At 45.1% G+C, this 20,225-nt stretch overlaps 1 protein-coding gene across 1 annotated transcript in view; it reads left to right on the forward strand.

Moving 5' to 3' along the window:
- Window positions 1-20,225, forward strand: part of LOC147634178 (Nucleotidyltransferase family protein) — a 67,298-nt gene that overhangs the window by 14,999 nt on the left and 32,074 nt on the right. The window contains exons 2-6 of the mRNA XM_086805331.1: window positions 4,066-4,178; window positions 4,323-4,379; window positions 4,628-4,723; window positions 4,880-4,950; window positions 6,346-6,388. Of these exons, the coding sequence (XP_086661457.1) occupies window positions 4,066-4,178; window positions 4,323-4,379; window positions 4,628-4,723; window positions 4,880-4,950; window positions 6,346-6,388 (380 nt within the window). The remainder of the gene's footprint in view (window positions 1-4,065; window positions 4,179-4,322; window positions 4,380-4,627; window positions 4,724-4,879; window positions 4,951-6,345; window positions 6,389-20,225) is intronic.

The following is a 20,225-nucleotide window of genomic DNA, read 5'->3' on the forward strand; positions in this document are numbered from 1 at the left end:
AACTAATGGAAGGATCTTTTCTCGGAAAAAAAAAAAGGTGCACCCCAAGGTGATTTACTTGGACGGATCTGGCCCATCCTCAAGTAATCTTCGAGTTGTTTAGCCAACTCATCTTTCTTGGCTTGGCTCATCCTATAAGGTGGAGTACTCACAGGATGAGCACCAGGGATCAAGTCAATACGATGATCTACTGCCCGTTCAGGTGGTAAACCCGATGGCAGTTCCTTAGGAAATACGTCTTGAAACGAATCAAGTATCTTTTGTAATTCTTTGCTTTCAAACACACTTAATTCATTTACATCCATGGAAGGGATGAGGAAAGAAGAAAGTGGAATCAATACACAATGGAAAGCGGTATACAAAGAAGAATCCATTATATTTCTAAAATCAATTGTATTTACAAGAGGTCCCTGAGAGGGATGAATACAATCATCTAAAATACTATACTTGGTGTCCCTATGTTGAAAAGAAAAAATATGACTAGACCAATCTATCTGGACTTCAAGAGTCTTAAACCACTCAATCCCTAATAACAAGTCTGCATTTTCTAGATGCATTACATAGCATTCCAGAGTATCTTTGTAGTCCTGAATCTGGATTGGAAGCATCTCCACCTTGCGATCCCAAACTTGCCTTCCTGTAGGTAGGCGTACCTCATAGGTATGGTCGCTGAGTGTCGTATCAAGACTCAATTTCTGTACAAGCTTGTAGTTAACAAAGTTGTGTGAACTGCGAGGGTCTAAAAGAATGTGAATCTTATGGCCATTCACTTCTCCATAAACTCAGAGAAGATCATGCAAGCCAAATACTTTAGAATTGAACAGACAATCAGAACAAGTACTAGGGCGAGAAAGTACAGTAATTGACGTACCTGTCAAAGACAACTGATTAGCTGCCTTTGGCTTGGGTCCTGCGTTTGTCTTGGTACCCTTTTGCTTTGGGCACTCGTTACGCATGTGTCCTTTTTCTTCGCAGATAAAACAACGTCCTTCCTTCTTGAGCTTTAAAGCCCTAAGGAGTCGTTTCTTCTTCGCTGGTGTTGAAGTGGAATTCTTCGAAGGTTGGTCCAAAGACTTTCCTTCTATCGTGTTAGCCATAGGTGCGGAGAACTTTCTTTTATGCTTGTTTCCCTGCTCGGTAACGGGTTTTGACTTGGAAGAGACCATCGTATCATCATAGATACGAGCTGAATGAATGGCCTCGTCCAATGTTTTACATTTGTTATTTTTAACCTGTAAACGGTAGGAGTCTGGTAAACTAGCTACGAAAAACCCCAAAAGAGTAGTGGGATCCATCTTTGTAGCTTTCATCTGCAAGTCTCGAAACTTCTGGAGGTAGACCTCATAAGTGAGGTGTTGCGAGGTCATGGTCAAAGCTGAAAACCGAGCAACAACATCATAATCATCCTCTTTCTTGAGGAATTCCTTCTTGAAGACGTCTTCGAATTGTGCCCAAGTCATTGGCTTAGGGTTGAGTTCCTTCCACCAAAGCAAAGCTTTGCCAGACAGGAAACCTGCTGCTAACTGGATCTTCTTTCCATCATCATATGTATGAAACTGAAAGTGAACTTGCCACTTATGTAGCCAAGTGTCCACTATCTCCTTGGTGCGCTGCTTTTGCTCGCCCCCGAACGGTTCCGGAGTAATGTTGGGGCCTAAAGCTGAAGCCAAGGTATCCATACCCGAAAAAGTAGAGAGGGTAGTGGTCAATAGAGCGATGGAGTTTTGCAAAGCTTGCATTTGAGCTGCGATTTGTGCCTGACGTTCCGATGAAGAAGCTTCGAGAGCTACTTTGAACTCTTGGAAATCTGATTTTGACACAAAATCGTCAAAAAGATCGGCATCGGTACCTTTGGCTGGCTACGCAGGCCTGGCCCCTGGTCATGCAGGCCTGGCCGCCTGACTACTCACCTGCCTACACAAGCCTGGGCGCCCGCCAGTAGGGCCTCGTTCAACTCTTGGGCGACTGTCAACCTTGCTCAACTCGACCAGTATGCACACCCGCCAGCAACACGTCAACCAGCACTCGCTTACGCGTTCAACCAAAAAAGCATCGTGCTTTTCTGTTCTCTCTCCCTGCAGTTCATGCGACTGCACAAACAAATCTCTTCTCTTCTTTGCAAAGCAAACGACCCTACCATCTACCATCCCCATCAACATGGGTTTCTTTGATGAAGAAAAACACATACTATTTCTGAAAACAGCAGTATGCATAGAAAAAAACAGCAAGCTTTTTAACACATACCTTTCTTCGACCTCATCTTCTCTACCTACCGACTTGCTCGTTCACGAGGTATGCTTTGATACTACTGTCAAATCCCCACGGATCTCCTCGTGATCGTTCTTGGTTCGAGACTCGAATCCTGCAAACAAACGAACAAACAAACAAACAAACAAGGGGGTGCAGGCTTGACTCACCTCCCAACCATGACAGCTGTGGGGAAGCCCACAGTTTTGGCTGCCCCCACCGAGCCACGAGCTAAGCTAACTAGGATGGCGTACCGACCAATCTCCTCCTCGCGACGTCCCATACCGCCACGAAGCTATCCTCGCGGGCCTCGAGACTGCTGCCGGCCTCGGCTGCATAAAGCAGGTGCACGTCTGCAGTAGATCCAGGCTCCAAGACCATAGAGCTCTCACAAACTCGCGAGACTCTCTATATCCCAATAACTAACCTTGGCCACCCTTTTATAGGCTCTTGGCCGGTCATCGGGCGTCCACACTTGGGTGCCCGTCCGTCCATACTTGGGTGCCCGCTCGTTATTATATCCCTAACTCAGCTCGTCAATTAGCCTGCCTAGTTCCAAGCTTCCCCAAGCCTCGAAACTAGTCTTGTGTGCGTGTAGCACACGGTAGATACACACTGTGCACATGACAAGGTCCCCCCACCATAGCTCACTGAAGCTCTCCTCTCACCCTCCACTTGAAGAGTTTTGGGTGCGGGTTTAGATGGGGAATAGTCACAATCCATCCTTGTGCGAAATTGCGCCAAGTGGGCGTGGATCCTGCCCTCCATGTGCTGCCACTCTGTTTAGTATGCATACTCCGTGCTCCATCGATCACAATGAAGATAATTAATTTTGAGGATTAGGGTACAGCTTACCGAATATATCAGAGGTACTGCGATAGAGGTATGCATGAACACAAAAAGTAGCACCTCCAGGCTGGAGGTCACCATCTAACACAAATGCGGAGAGATGGAATCCCGGCTGCTCATGCGAGGGCCGAGGCAACGGTGGGAGGGGATTCCATCACTCTCCCGATGGCACCACCAATCACATGGAGAAGAGGAAGGTATTCCTTCTTGAGGCTTGGAAAGCAGACTGTCATGGGAAAGCCTGAAACTCCAGTTAGAGGGTCGGATGCCAGGTTGAAGTTGTGTTGCCATCTTGCAAAGAAGGCCTGGTAACGGTGGCCTCGGTCGGGGGAGATGGAGCGGCTGCCATGGAGTCCACCTGGGGGCGAAGACCAGAAGAGGTCAAAACTTGCCGAAAATAAAGAAAAGGCCACAAGCTGAGGGCGCTGCTGACGACGACAGAAGAAGGGGAGGCGACAAGACAAGAGGCATGAGCCGGGGGGGGGGGGGGGGGTGCGTAGGCGGGAGCAGGAGGGGGCGAAGGCGGGAGCAGGGGGAGAGAAGGGGGGCGCATGCGGGCAGGACAGGGGGAAGGGGGGGGGGTGCGACGTGCGGCAAAGGGAGGGGGTGCAGGCATGAGTAGGGTGGCGAAGGGGGAAGGAGAGGGGGCGCAGGCAGCAACGACGAGCAAGGGGAGGGGGGGTTTGCGGGCGCACAACCAACTCGTTGGGACTGTTTTCTGTGCGCCCAAGCCTGGCTATGCGCTGGCCTGGCTGTGCTGAACACACAAGTGCTCAAAATGTATTTTCTTAGTGCTTAAATGTATCTAATTGCATAATGTGTTCAGTAGTGAGGCTAAACAGAATCAATAATGGTAAAATTCATAAAGTTTCTGATGGTTTGGACTTGAATTCTTTTTAGTTAATTGTTGGCAAGGGGGGCAGTTGTACAATACTGAAAGTCAATCTTATTCTTGGATGTTGATGCTAGAGATTGTGGACTTCTGTGAGCTGATTTCACCCACATCAGAGGAGCATCAATTACGAGCAATGGCAGTTCAACGGGTTACTAAAGTTATCAAGTCTATTTGGAAGCAATGTCAAGTATGCTAAATTTTCTAAAGCACCTTGTGATAGATGTGAACTACGCCATCAAGTAAAAGTAAATTTTTGCAAGTACTTGAGAATGATAGATGTGTTGTCATAAAATGATAGTTTTATTTGGTTTCTACTCACTTTGTTTGGCAGGTGAATGTCTTTGGGTCTTTTGCAACAGAGTTGTATTTGCCTGCAAGTGATATTGATGTAAGCCTTTATTTTGCATGGTTGGATTCAGGATGTTATACTTATTGACTTGGAGTCCTTTGTTTTTTTTTTTTTGGGGGTGGGTGGGGGGGTTGGGGGTGGGGAGTGCTTTAGCACTTCCAAAGTTTCGCATAATTCTTTTACTGATTTCATTCAAAACAACTTTTTCCTGTGATAGTGCCTTACTTTGCATTAATTTTTTTATCTTCGTGTTGAAAATAACATAATGGCTCGCTTGTGTGGTGTAGATTGTGGTTCTTGATTCTGGTTGCAGTCACACCCAGTCAGGCTTGAAAGCTCTTGCAAAAGCTTTGACAAAAGAGGGGGTTGCTAAAAACATGCAGGTTGCTGAATTTGAGTGACAGATTGGTGTCATGCCATATATAGTTGAGAGAGAGAATGCATCTATGTTTCTTTTTTAGAGAAGATTGACGAAAGCTTTTTGCATGGTGATGACTCATTATTCATAGGTCACTATTCATAGGTGCTTGTGTGTGTAGGTAATTGGAAAGGCTCGGGTCCCAATCGTGAAGTTCGTAGAGACTGAGAGTACGATATCATTTGATGTCAGGTATATGATATTTTTAGTAGACTTCTTTGGCACAGGGAGGCAAAACGTACATCTTTACACTACTTGAGAGTCAAATATAAATTCTCTGATTAAAAAGTGCTTTATTGAGTGTAATCCAGGGTGAGTTGTCAATATCTTGATAGGTGAACATTAGTCGAACTCTTTCTGGTAAAACATGAAGGTTCTTCTCCTGTAGTGATTGAGAACAAATTCCTCAGTTTTCGATGTTGAAACGTTGAAGCTAGAATGAAATTGCCTCATAAATTTCAGCAAGGTGCTCATAATCATTTTTTAAATACTTTAGGGGCTGAATGAAGGAGGGCTTCTTGTTGGGCTAGTCTGAAAGGCAACACTAAGAACTCATTTTACCTAACCTTGTCCTAAGTGCCATCTTAGGAACATCTTCCTCCCTTATCTGGATCTGCAGGTTGTAGGTTGCTTTTGGTGAAGCACATTGCACCATGTATTTGATATGAAATCATGGAAGAATACTTGTCCTTAAGCACTATCCTGTTAAAAACTAGATATTTGATTTATAATCGCGTGGATTTATCCTTCTTTTCCATCAGAATCATTGGTTCTCAGGTTAGCAGCTTTCAAGTATTGATATGGGTATCTTTTTAAAGGTTTAGATGCGGCAGGGGGGGATGCTTTTAAAAGCGTCTTCTTTCTTCCAAGCCCAGCTGTACTGCTGCACGTGTCTGGTCATGGCCATACATGATACTGCTGCTCAAAAACTGGCAATACTGCTGTACCAGGCCGTACATCATCTGTACACAGTGCTATCACTGTTGTACCTGGGCTGAACCTACTGATTGTGCTGTACCATCAGCTGTACTCGACTGTATCTGGCCGTGCTGTTGATGATCCCATTGTGGCTGCTGTACTTGCCTGTGCTCTTAAGGTACAGGTTGCACAAACGACCTCATTTGACGGTACATTCCTTGTGCTGTTGCTGCTGAACCAACTGTACCATATCTTTTTGTGCTACTACTGTATTTTGGACTGGCTATTTCTGCACATGTATAGGTAAATATTTAAATGCCCCACGTTTATCTCTGTTAAAGACCTGTTGTGGGGAGAATCAGTACTCACAACAGGGAGGAGTTTTCCTATTTGGATATCCATGAAGATATTTGTACGTTGAAGGACTGTATAAACAAGAAATTTGGAGAAAAACTTTTAAAGTTTTATGATCAGATTCTTCCTGCTTTTAAGCGTTGGAGAAAAACTTTTAAAGTTTTATGGTCAGATTCTTCCTGTATTTAAGCGTTCCAATTTATGTTAGTTTAAAAGTTGATTAGCAGTTATGTGCATACAAAATGGAAAAAGTGAGCATTTATGAGATCTTGCAAAATCTCGACTTTTATATATTCATTGTGATGGCCGTTGCAGTTTTGACTTGCAAAGTGGACCAGAAGCTGCTAAATTCATCAAGGTATAAAGCTCTTGCTTCTCCACAGATGGCATGATTGATTGGGGCCTTGTTGATTTATGCTTTAGCATTTTTCACTTAACATTTACTTTTATATTACTAGAAACTAGGAAAGCCTGTCGTTAGAAGCATCCTCATGTTCATGACATTTTGTCTAGCGTGTATTGTCTAAAAATAACTCTTAAGCTTTAGAGAATTAGAAAACCCCCATGAAATTACATCTGGCTGGCTAGTTATCAATCAAAACACCTATGGGGTAATGCCATTGTGTTAATAGCTAAAACCTGTTACAAGCTCCCAAATGAGCTAGTTGAGAAGTCTCAATGATTCTTGATCAAGTCAATGTCACTTTTCCAACAAAAGCTGAATATGCATGAATCTCTGGACGTTTGTAATCCATCTTCAAACCCAGAGAAGCAGCCATCTCCGTAGAGATAAAGTTATCCGTGGAACAATCATCAAATAGAAAACGTGCGGGATGATTCTAATTTGTTCCCAAGCCTTGCAGATGTGTCAATCCTATGGGGCATGACCTGTGTCCCCCTTGACATTAGGAACTACATTCACATGAAGTCGGTTCTTGTTGTCCCCATGCCGCCTCTGAGAATCAAGTTTAAAACTTTACAGTAAATAAGAACCATCCATGACTCAAGGCTTTTATCACTCACGAGTCAAGAGTCAAGAGTTTTAAGTTGTAACTCCCCATAATCCAAAAGCCATCATGCTGTTTACATAAAGCTCTGGTGCTGGTAACTGCGTACTAAATGCATCACAAAACAAATCACATAAGAATACTAAAAGCTGAAAATACAAATAGAGTCATGAATGATGTCTCAATCTGCAAGGAATGCCATGTAATCTGGGACTTCAAGTGCCACCTCCTCGTCTTCCTTGTCCTCCTGCTCATTTTTTACCACTGTCTCATCGTTATCTTCATCCCCATCCGGCTCCTTAAGAATGGGAGGAATAGTAGAGCTTGTGTCTATCTATGATTTGTGGAAGCCGATGTACTTATCATGTGTGTACTCATTCTTCCTCTTGGTTAGCAAACGTAAGTTTGCATTAACAAACATGAGATGATTAGCTCTTTGGGTCCCAAGGCGATTCCTCATCTTGGTAAGTATATTGCTGAAATTGCTCCACAAAGGCTTCAAAGCGGAGGAAACATAATGGAGACAAACTTCACCACATTCTTTGGTCCCACATACTCCACACCGTCACTCCACCTCTCAGATTATAGGGGCTGTTTTTTGTCTCACCTGCCTCTGCATCCCATATGAGTAAAAAAACGCGGCAACTGCAACATCCACCTAGGCCTTCCTTTGTGGGTGCCAAGAAGTATGCAGAGTAGATTGCCTTGTTTTTGGTTGAGGTGGAGCATTAGATGCTGCCCAAATCACAGAACCACATGATCCAATATTTGTGGCTGAAGAAAATCGAAAAGGGGTCCCGCCATCATGTGCACATAAATACTCCCTTGCTGATATGAGTATTACAAAGGGGGATCGCCCCTAGTGTGGTGTCCAGTATCTCATTATATTTTCTTGTTGTCGTTGATGTGAATGTTGGAATAGTTTATCAATTTGTCATCTTGTCATAATTCATGCTTAAAGTTGATTCCTTAAACACCCCCGACAGGCTACATTGGTATCAGAGTCTTGTTTCCTCACCTTTTGTGAATTAGAAGACAGTCCAAAAAGGAATTTTTCTTTTCTATTCAATGGGATTAAGCTTTATGGCAAGCCATTCAGACACATGTGGCAGGGACCTCTCTTGTGGAAGTACAAGCTATCGTTTTAGGGGCTGAAGGAGAGGTCTTGTGCAGAGAGGTCCGAGCTAAGAACGTTATGTCGTAGAACCCCAGAGATTAAGCAGATTTTGGATGCCAGCAAGCATCAAGAGTTGGATGATGAGAGTTTCATGGAGCATGCCAAGGACATGGGATTGAACCCCGTGAACTAGCTTTGTCCTAGCAAAGACTGGAGATATTTTAAGGACCAGGATGGTGAGTTCTTCTTGAGGAAGTCCATTCCATTGAATTCTTTGCAAGCCCCAAAGGACAGAATCAAGTCCGTGATTCATCGAGAGAGGCTTTAGCAGTTTCACGACAAGAATCTTCTATGCACAAGACCCGATACTGGCCTAAGTCTGAAATTCCTCTAGCTGATGATGATGGTCAAGACCGAACTCCTCGTCAATTGGCTTTCCCAAAAGGAGGACGAGTCCATCACTTCTTACATCAATAACTTTAAAAGGGTACTTCTACGGGTCACTCCTTTCATGAAGATCACAAACAATGATAAGAAGTAGAAGTTCGAATCAAGACTCTCGCCTATCATACAAAAAGGCTTAGAGTTGTACCCAATAGCATTATGCAGCAGTTGAGTAGTTCTGGTCTCGCCACCAAAAATTTTCATGTCGATTGGTTGTGCAAGACGATTGACTCTAGCATCGCCAAAGGGAGGGACAATGCTATCCAAAATCAGTAAAATCGTGTACAACCAATGTAGAAGGATTTCAAGGACTTCAAAAAGCGAAATATAGCTTCTGAAAAAGAAGCCAAGGGGCAAACGGTCCAGTTAGGGATTGACGGAGGAGAAAAAGCATGCCTACTTCAAGGAAGGCAAGTGTTAAGTAAGGACCACAAAGCCCAATATTGCTTCGAACGAAAAGCCTGCCCCAATGATAAGGGGAACTACGGGTAGAAAGGCCATTGTAAAGGACCATACAGTGGAGGGAGGGGAACTGAGGGCGGACTTGGAGCAGATGTAGGCTGCGAGTGATAAGTTGCAGGTGGTGTAACTACACCAGCTGGGTGTGAATATCCATGGGGCCCCGTCTCGTGAACAATACATGCGTCAACACTTAAAATGCGATAGCCACAATGCAGAAAACAACTGAACGATACATCACTGCACAAGATAATCTGCAAGAGACAAGCACTGCACAGTACACCACCACTTGGGCCGTGAAAGGCAAGTGTTAAGTAAGGACCACAAAGCCCAATATTGCTTCGAACGAAAAGTCTGCCCCAGTGATAAGGGGGACTACGAGTAGAAAGGCCATTGTAAAGGACCATACAATGGAGGAAGGGGAACTGAGGACGGACTTGGAGCAGCTGTAGGCTGTCAGTGATCAGTTGCAGGTGGTGTAACTACACCAGCTAGGTGTGAACATCCTTGGGGCCCCGTCTCGTGAACGATACATGCGTCAACACTTAAAATGTGATAGCCACAATGCAGAAAACAACTGAATGATACATCATTGCACAAGATAATCTGCAAGAGACAAGCACTGCACAATACACCACCATTGGGGCCGCGATTTGACAACCCCCCCACCGGCCCGCCGTCAATATTGAAGTATATTCTTGGAGTATTTAATTTGTACAAAGCCAAGGGCTTGCTAGCCAAATAATCCAATGCAATGCAAATATGAAGACAAGTTACCCAAACAAAAGTATGTTAGATTGCCGTTGTTGGACTTGTCAAATGAGTCAAAGAAGCCTGGTCACCAATCTCATACACTTGGAGGGAAGTGCACGCGAAACTGCTGTTGTGAGACCATTCACAAACGTGCGCTCTCGTACTAGAGCCTGGCTCACACCCTTGCAGAGACCGTGGCTCAAGCCTCCCTAGTACGAGTACACAAACAGGTACAGGTGCACGAACATGTACATGTACACGAATAGGTACTAGGACACGGTTTCCAATAGCATGTACTCAAACAGGTACACTTGGTGCCGGTTCACAGCACATACATCTGGTACTATAGATATAGGATGATATTCAGCAGGTACAACTAGGTGTCCAGCTGGTACAATTGGTACAAGTACCAAAGCAAGTACAGTAGATACTGTTGCAAGTACTACATGTACTATTGTACGCACAGCAACTGTTTCAGCAAGTGCAGATGCAAGTACAACAGCTACAGCTGACAGTCTAGGTGGTACAGCACTTTTGAGAGCAAGAACAGAAGGTTTTGCAGTTACAACATATGCAACAGCAGGTACACAAAAAACAGCTGCAGGTACCACTACTGTTACAAAAGCTACAGCCAGTTCAACAACTGGTACAGAAAGTACAGCAGATAACTGGGCTGTACGGCAGCTTTAGTCAGCCCACAGCAGTAGGAACAGCAGCACGTGCAGGTATGACAGAGGTAAACAGTAGGGCAGTGTGTCACGCGCACCCATGCACTGTGGTACACGGTGACAAAGTAGCTTATCAACAATGCAAGAATCATGTAGAGAAGTAGTACCTTTTAGGATTTATTTGTCATATGCAGTGACCCCTCTGTGAGCCCAGTCCGGGACATGTCAGGCACGAGCTATGTAGGTCAGTCTCCCAGCCTGAGTTTCAGGTCAGTCCTCTTAACCCACTGTGGAGAATTCAGCAAGTTTTCATCATTCAGATGCATGTAGATGCCAGTCATAGCAGTAGATGCATCATAGGCACTCAGTTGCATTCCATGTAGAAGGGGGCCAGCCCTAAGGCCAGCCCCAAGCAGCCTTAGCATGGGCATTGCCTTGCAAGGGGGTAGCCAACCCCCTAGCCACCTTTAGGCTCAGCCGACTCCATATCTGGAGGCTAAGGAGGCCCTTGAGGTCTTGGGGCTCGTGTAGGCCACGTCTAGTAGCCAGCCGACCAGCCAAGGCAGCCGACTTGGCATTTAAGCCAGTTGATGCCAGCCGACATGCTTTAAGGGCAGCCGGCTGGGCACCCTGAAGCATATAAAAGGACAGGTTCAGATCACTCCATAAATCATTAGACATAAACCAGAGATTATTATCAGAAGTCAAGCATGTGTGCCTAGGCTCTTGCCTGTGCATACTTACAGCCATACTTGTGCTCCTTGCTGCCTCTTTGGGGGTGGAAAGTTTGAAGCACTTCCCGGGGTTTGGAACCTTTTAAAGTTTGAGGGTGCAGGCTTCGGCGGGACCTTAACAAAAAATGCTTTGGCAAAGTCCTTTGCCATTCTGACAGCTTCTGCCATTGAGACTGTTTTAGCATTTTTCACTGAAGTGTCCAATGGCTCGCTCATCGCTCGTATGAATCTGGCCATTAGCTACTCTTCATCCACAAGTGGAGAATATTTGAGGAGAAGGGCAAATGCCAGATGGTATTCTTCAATCATCCGGCTATCCTGCTTCAGTTCCAAGAACTCATTCATTTTGGTTTCTAGGAAGCCCGAAGGATAGAACCTCTTCCGGAGGTAAGCTTCAAGATCTGACCAAGTCTGGGTATTTCGGTCGACGGTTTGTCTCGCAATGGTTCCTCCATGCGACCCTGGCTGTTTCCACAAGTTTTAATCTGGCGAGAGCCATCTTGTTCTTCTCGTTATAACCAGTTACATCAAAATACTCTTCCATTGCCTTGATCCATTTTTCCACTACTTCTCTTAACTATTCCCCTTCACCCTTCGAAGATAGCTTCAAAGTCGCCTAAAGCTTATGCACAGTTCTGCCTAGCGTTCCGTCGCTTTGTCCCGCTCAGTTTGTGGACACAGTTCAGCTTGTATACAGTTCTCCAGAAGAAGAAATAAAGCAAATACTCCTACTTGCAAGGGGGGCCCCCTTCAGTGAGTAATTCGGGATCCCATTTGGTGTCGTCTCTACTACATCTCTTTTAGATTCATGTATGTTGTTTTAAAGGATTGCAAAAGACTCACTAAACTCAAGTTTAAAAAAATGCTTCATTGTTTCACACGGTCCTAGCTCGACGCGTGCTACACTGTGTGAGAGGTACACCACCACAACAAGAGGGCTGTACGGCTGCAGTACGGCAATAGGAATAGGTTGTGTAGTTGTACGGCAACAAACAAGTGCTCTTGGATGATGGTCGACTTGCAGATTAAAGAGAGAGAGAGAGAGAGAGAGAGAGAGAGAGAGAGAGAGAGATGATGCACCAACATCCAAACGTATTTGAAAAAGAAAGTTGTATTAACGTCTACGGAAGACCCCAAGGGTTTGTGAGACCAAAAGTAATACAATGGTACCATGGATATAGTGAGCCATGGAAAACTGAAAGAAAAGTAAAATGGAAACATCTGACAGTACATGTGATCAATAGATTATCCTGTGTAGAGTGAGATAAGCTGTGATCAGCTAATGACAATACCTGCCTCGGCTAAAGCCGATCTGATGGTGGAGTGAATGTCAGGCCTCTGTGATGGGAGCGTGTCATGTCGACGGAGAACCTCACGAGTCCGTCTCTGTGTGGTGGAGGGTCCTAATGCTCAGGGTCAGGGACGTCTGGCTCGTAGATTGGATCGAGATCTCTCGCTAAGAACTCCTCTGGGGCGCGTGGGTACGGGTGGTGGGCTCTGATGTCGTAGTAGAGGAACTGTTGTGGGCAGTGGATTCCGATGTGGATGTGTGTACCACAAAGAAATCTGTGATGGCTCTCTCTGAGGTGTCTTGTCAGAGCCGGGGCTGTCTCTCAGCATGCTGCCTCAACACTACATCCTTGTGTCGTCTAATCTCCATCAAGTACATGCCCAAGCACCCCTGATCCTCAAATTGTATCACCTGTGTGAGTGGTCCAAATCCCTCTCGGAAGTGGCAGTGGAATCTCCCCCGTATCTCATAGTAAGCCGGGCAACTGAACATATAATGGGCCTCATCCTCTACTGCTCCTGTGATGCATACTATGTATATCCTCTCCTCATGTGGGATATCTTGAGCTCTGCCAGTCTCTACTCTGAGAGGCGGTGGGAGGATACCCTGAGGTGGCCCATCGTGATATGCATAGCATGTGACGTGTGTATTTGTATGTATCCCGGTATCTCAAAGAATCCATCCTCGGAGAGTCTCAAGAAGTGATCTGTGTAGAACTCACACTTCTTACCAATCTCTGACGGAGACACCTATGTCTGGTGTATGTGTAGCCCAAGTAGATCTAATCGGATGATCCGGTTGGTCTCCTGTCGTGAGAGATCAAGGTAGGGGGAATCCAGGCTATACTGAAACGGGGGGGAATGGTCCATCTGTATGCGATGTGCATGAAACCACTCGACTACCTCAGAGTACCATGCATGTGTCGGTAATGGTGGTGGCGGTGTTGCTGAGGAGGAGGGCAGTCCAGCTCGTCTCAATTGCTTCCTGTACCTATCGTGGTATAATTGCATAGAGGACTCTAGTGCTAGGCGTGGGAGGCGATCTCTATCAAACGTGTATACATGCTGAATATAAGTGATAGTCTGAAAAAAGGCATCAGTAACCAGTGGGGCCACCTCAAACTCTGCATGTAGAATGTCACGTGGTACAGATGGCTTACTCCTGATCATGTGGGACAACATCATCACTTGTAGCCTCTCTGTGTTCCTCCAGTGATCCTTCCCTAGGCTTGGCCCCCAAAAGCCTGCACCATGCATAGCCGCTGGTCGTACTAGAGTATCGAAGAGCTAGCACTTAGTGCGAGGTTCTTGGAAATGTGCCTGGAAACACTGTCTCTCCATACAGGCTAGGGAGGCATACCCCCTCGCAAGTTGGTCAGTGGCAACTGTGGTCATGCAAAACAAAGGGCCTATAAAAGTGACTCCTAGGTACACATACTTCCGCACAATCTCCATTGGGGCATCTCTATATATGAAAGAAAATCGTGAGGCGATTGCATAAGGTGTGTTGAATGGCAAGGTGATATTGCCACCTATCCTACGCACTAAGGATGAGATCTTTGCAGCTGATGAGTATGTTAGAGATCTTGATGTTGCCTTTGCACAAGTGCGAACAGCCATTGCTCGTTCACAAGATAAGCATAAGAGGGCTGCCGACAAGCATAGCAGAGAGGTGGATATCAAAGAGTGATTGGGTATTGTTGAACTTTGAGAAAGCAAGACTCCGTAAGAGGCCACGAAAGGAAGGAGCACGTCCTAAGCTCTCTACCAGGTTCCCCCAATGTCACTAGGGCTCTTAAAAAGCTGCATAATGGGAGAGCAAAAGATCATGAGGATCTACACACGGAACAGTTTGCCCATGGGCACCACGTATTGGCTCCCATTCTTGCTAGTCTTTTAAACAGAGCACTCTGTGAAGGCTTCCCAGCCTCCTAGACTACCAACACCATTATCCCCATCCACAAAGCAAGAGACCCAAGTAACTACAGGACTATCATGATTAGTCACACAATGGCCAAAATCTATGGGGCAGTACTAGAGGACATGATGAGCTCTATGGCAAAGAGGATGGGAAACAGAGCATCATACCAGGCAAGCTTTAGGAGAAAATTCTCCACGCTGGACCATATCTTTACTTTACGGGCTATCATACAGGAGGCAAGGTTTTCAAAGAGACATGTGTATTGCTGCTTTGTGGATTTCTGCAAAGCATTTCACTCCATCCCTCGATCCCGTCTCATAGGACACTTGCAAGAGCTCCAATTCTCACATGAGATGATATGGGGTGTAATGGCACTATATGAGGCAGTACTCGGCCGAGTACGTGCACCTGGTGGGACCTCGGGAGATATATGTAGCACTATTGGGGTTAAGCAAGGCTGCCCACTCTCACCTACACTCTTTGGCCTATACATTGATGAGATCGCAATATTTGTGGATAGTTTCTGAGGAAGAGGTTCACCATTGGCTCAGACAGTAGTGCCCATATTGCTATATGCTGACGACATTGTCTTGATCTCAGATTCAGCCGAGGATTTACAGAAAAACTTAAATGCATTGAACAGATTTTGCAAGGAGAAAGACCTTACGATCAATTTGGGCAAAACCAAGGTTATGGGATGAAAAGTCCAACTTAGTGCCCATATTGTCAAACAAAGCTCTCAAAAAGAGGCTTGCAGTCTTGGGATCTCTATTCCCCACAATGGACTTTGGCATACCATGGTGTTTGAACGCTTGTGCCACAAATATCTTGACCATATGCTCAGGCTTAATGGTCTTCTTAACGGGCAAGAAGTGAGCCTGCTTGTTAAACTTGTCAACAATGGTAGCATCATTGCCTTGCTGAGTACGAGGCAAATCCATGATAAAGTCCATTGCAATACTTTCCCATGGTTGCGAGGGCATAGGCAATAGCTGGAGCCTTTTGCGTATCAAACCTGACCTTTTGGCATGTGATACATGGACGTACATATGCCTCAATATCCTTGCGCATACTAGGCCAAAAGCAATAGCGCCCAATCATGCGCATAGAAGGTATGATACCTCTATGTCTTGCATACGGAGGAGCATGACACTCATCAATGACCTTTTGCCTCATGTTTGACACAACAGACAGTTATCCCTTATGCGATACCTCTCTTTGATCATATAAGAGGCATGTGATCATATAAGAGGCATGTGCATGTTCAGCCACTAAATCAGTCCATATATGCCCAAAATCAACATATGTATGGTACAATTCATGCATGGCAGACAAGTCCCCATGTGAGGCAACTGACACTGCAACCACATATGGCTTTGTGGACAATGCATCCGCCACCACATTCTTCTTTCTTGGAGTGTACATAATCTGAAAATGAAATATAGACAAGAAGTTTGCCATCCTCATATGCTTCTCCGAAAGCTTTGTTTGTGTCAAGAAGTACCTTAGGCATTGATGATGTGTCTTGATCGTAAAATCAGCTCCAAGAAGGTAGTATTTCCAAATAGAGAAGGCATGAATTACAGCCAACTCCTCCTCATAGATGCCCAAAGAAAGCTCGGCATTATGAAACGACGGCTTTCATAAGCTACGGCATGTCCTTTAGGACAACCCGAAGGATGCATGACACTCCATATAGAAAGGTTTTTGCAATTTTGGGATGACTAACATAGGTCCATTCATAATGGTTTCCTTGAGGCGAAAGAAAGCCTCATTCTCTTCCAACTATCAATTTGAATACTGCCTTCTTCTTAGTGAGCTCATGCAATGGCGAAGCAATCCATGCAAAGTGCTTGATAAAATGCCTGTAATATGACCATAAACCCAAAAAGCTTCGTACTTCATGTATGGAAGATAGCTCAGGCTAATTTCGAATGGCTTCTATCTTTGCAGGATCCATCTTGACGCCATCGTTCAACACAATGTGCCCCAAATAATGAAACTCTAATAGGAAAAATTCACTCTTCTTCGCATTGATAAAGCGCTTGTGCTTACGAAGCTCTTCAAACACAATAGCCAAGTGTTGGCGCTGTTCCTTCTCATTCTTGGAGAATACCAAGATGTCATTGAAAAACACACGTGTGAATTTTCAATGCTCACGGAAAATGCGATCCATCATTTTGTTAAATGTGGTTGATGCATTCGTGGGTCCAAACGGCATAAGTAAAAACTCATACAAACTAAACGATGTCCCGAATGCCGTTTTGTTTACATCCTATGGTGCCACACGTACTTGTAGTGATCCTCGGGTCTCTCAGGAGGTAACTCTCTTGGCAATGCATTTGCAAAACAATCCTTGTATGCATCTAAAAATTTCAGCCTGTCACTCGTAAGAGTGCCTACATTTACATCATCACATATAACAATGTCACGTACAAAAACCAAGTATGTAGAAACACTCTTTTTCAATGCTTTATAATCCGGTTCTGAGATACAACTGGGATGGAGTCTCCCTCTTGGCTAGCATCAATAACATGCATGCAGCCCTTATGCATAAAAGTAATCCTTTTTGTTTTGTACTCCTTGTGCGGCTCAATGCGGTGATGCCACGACTTTCCCAGCAATACGTCACATCCCTGCAATGGTGCAACCGAGTTCTCATGATCAAGATACCCTTGGATGTGTACGCGCAACTTTCCAAAGATAGGGGTCACTTGCACTTGATTGCCCACAAAAGCGGCCTCCGCCTCAATATGGGGTCCCATGTCCACTACATCAATGTTCAGTGCGGAAGCCATCTCCACAGAAATGAAGTTGTGTGTAGTGCACTGATCAAACATAAAGAGTGCAGGCTGATCCTTGAGCTGTTTCCAAGCTTTGCAAACCATCCTCTCTTTGCCATCCTTTCCTATATTGCCTTGCACATCGGGAATGTCATGCACATTTGTCTTTTGTTGCTTCTCATTGTCCTTATTCTTGCGTTTTGGACAATCATGAAACATTTGATCTTGGCTTCCACATGAGAAGCATTTCCCCTGTTTAGCATATAGCTCCCTTTGCTTAGGCGTTAGCCAGAATTGGTGCTTTTTCTGAGAGACATTCTTGGGCTGCATATTTCAACCTTCCCTCTCTTTACATCTTTCACAAAGGGTTAGAATGCTGTCCACCCTTTTGCATATTATGAGTCATCACCATCCCTCTCTTTGCCCTTGAAGGCATGGTCTCCCTTGCCAGAATGCTGTAATTACTAATTTATGCTCCAACAGTTGCTCGGCGGCAAAGCGGCTGCTATGTTCCTACAAGGTAGCATTGTGATGAGTATCAAGACCGGACTTGTAGACCGGTTGAAGTCCAAACTTGAACTTCCTTTAACAAGAATGGCAAGACCTCCAAGAAAACTTGCGTAGACTCATGGTCCTACTCTATCTTATTCCACAGCATTGGGAGGCTAGAGTTGTGCAAAAAACCTCTCTTTAAAGTCCTCCCATGCATAGTTGTTGGTGTAACTTGCGGCGGGTGCCCGGGGGACTAGGGCCTTTGACACACACTTGTTGATACCATCAATGCATATTAAAACACTTAAACATGGCCACAGCCTTAACACATATCCATCATCACTTTGCATAAAACATAAAGCTGGACAAAACATCCACAAATGCTGAAAATGGAGCTTGCACGTGTGACCGCATAGAGGCTGGAATGGGCCGACCCCCCCCTTGGAGTATTTTATTACCCAAGGAGAATAATATCATGTACAAGCTTTGAGGGCCTTACTCTCCCCACGGGAGATGCCGGATTATCCCTATACAAATGCCATAACACAGCCCAACACAAGGCAACCAAGCCGGAACATAGGCTGTAGAAATGCTGAGCCAACAATATAGTCCATATACCTCCGTGTGGGTACTGATTCTTCCCCAAAAACCACGGGTCTTCATGCAATAGAAAGGGTACAGCAAGTACAACTCTCCATTCAGCCGGTACAGCAGGTACAATGGCTGGTACAATCAGTACAGTGGCTGGTATAGCAGGTACGATGGTTGGTACAGTAGGTACAAGAAGTACAGAAGCTGGTACAGTCGGTACAATGGGTGATACAACAAGTACAGAAGCTGGTACAGCCAGTACAAGGGCTGATACAGCAGGTACAGTGGCTGGTATAGCCGGTACGGTGGCTGGTACAGCGGGTACAGCAAGTACAAAAGTTGGTACAGTCGGTACAATGGGTGGTATAGCAAGTACAGAAGCTGGTACAGCGAGTGCAAGGGCTGGTACAGCAAGTACAAATGCTGGTACAACAAGTACAATGGCTAGAAATCATAATAAATGATTAAATACCCTTGCCTTCAGTATTTCTTCGCGATGGAAGCCTCCAAAACAGTCCCCAACAGCCGGTATTCTTCATGGGCAGCCTTCAAGAGAGAGAGAAAGAGAGTAGCCATCATTAGGGCAGCCTGTAACATGAGCTAAAATGGCAAGAGATGGCTACGATGACAAGTGGAGAGCCACACAATAGCTGAAGTGACAAGTGTGAGGCCACTTGTCTCACTTTGATCCACTTTCTAACAAGTGTCAGGCCACTTGTCTTACTTTGGTCCACCTCCTTGCTGCTCAATTCCAGATGTAATGACGCGAACATAATTTCCATCAGAGTCGGGCCAAAAATAGCAACTCTCCTAAATTTTAGGAGTGTGGTCCTTTGTATTCTAGGATAATCCCCCATTCCCAAAGCTTGTACTTTCCAAATATTTAAACATCCTGGAGTCCACCAGACCCCTTTCAGACTGGGAAATGTCCAGGCTGGTGACAGTTGGCATACAGTTATACAATACGGTATGGTACGATATCGTACGGGAATTTACTGTACCGTATGAAATTTTGGAATACAATACGGTAAAGTATGTTAAAAAAAAACACTTATAAATTTATAGATTATCAATTTGAAAGGATAGAGAGCTTAGAGGTTGTTACAAACCAAAATTCCATCAAAAACAAGTTACAAACAAGAGTAAAAAGCATAGTCCTAAGGGCGGTGGCTGGCTAGACCGTAAGATTGGTGCAATGTGCTAGGCGCAAGTACAAAAAAGTGAGTACAAAAGAATGGATAAGAGGGCGGAGGCTAGAATCTAAATCCTAGGACCTAGATGGAGAAGGCAGCGCCGCATCACTATCGGAGCTGTCGTTGAGATGATTTGTCGGAGAAGAGGGCACCTCCAAGCCGCTGTTGAAGTCACCATCGCCAAGGAGGTTGTTGTCCTCGTCAAACTCGGGCTCTCTAACCTCATGTGAGAAGCCAAGGGGAGCATTCTCATCTTCAAGAGCGGTTGAAGAGCTACCGGAATCGTGCTGCATGTAGGTTTGTACCGTCTCCCTCGAACCGCGACGAATGGTGCATCCATGGGTGCCTACTCGCACTCCTCTCCTACTAGGTACACACCTGCGACGAGTATGAGTAAGTCGTCGATCAACCACCTCAAGCTCTCTATAGATCTCTGCTAGATCCACTTCTCCTCCTCATCGTGCTCTTTATGGACACTCTCAAGAGTGTCCCTTGTCAGCTTGAATGCATCCACATTCACCTATAGTTTACAAATTACATATTCAGTGAATCACATTAATGATTATACACATATTAGTAAATACATTGCAAATTGCAATATGACAACTTGACAAGCCTTATACCTACCTTGCCGATTCCATTTTGTGCATGGCATGCACCATGCGCATATTAGCGCGGCCATACACTAGCCGCTCTAACTATTGCATGCTCAAGCGATAGCGTATCTTCGTGCGTATAAACTC

This window comes from Cibotium barometz, chromosome 11 (genome assembly GCF_041138505.1).
Source record: "Cibotium barometz isolate CiBa-2024 chromosome 11, ASM4113850v1, whole genome shotgun sequence".
Lineage (NCBI taxonomy): Eukaryota > Viridiplantae > Streptophyta > Polypodiopsida > Cyatheales > Cibotiaceae > Cibotium > Cibotium barometz.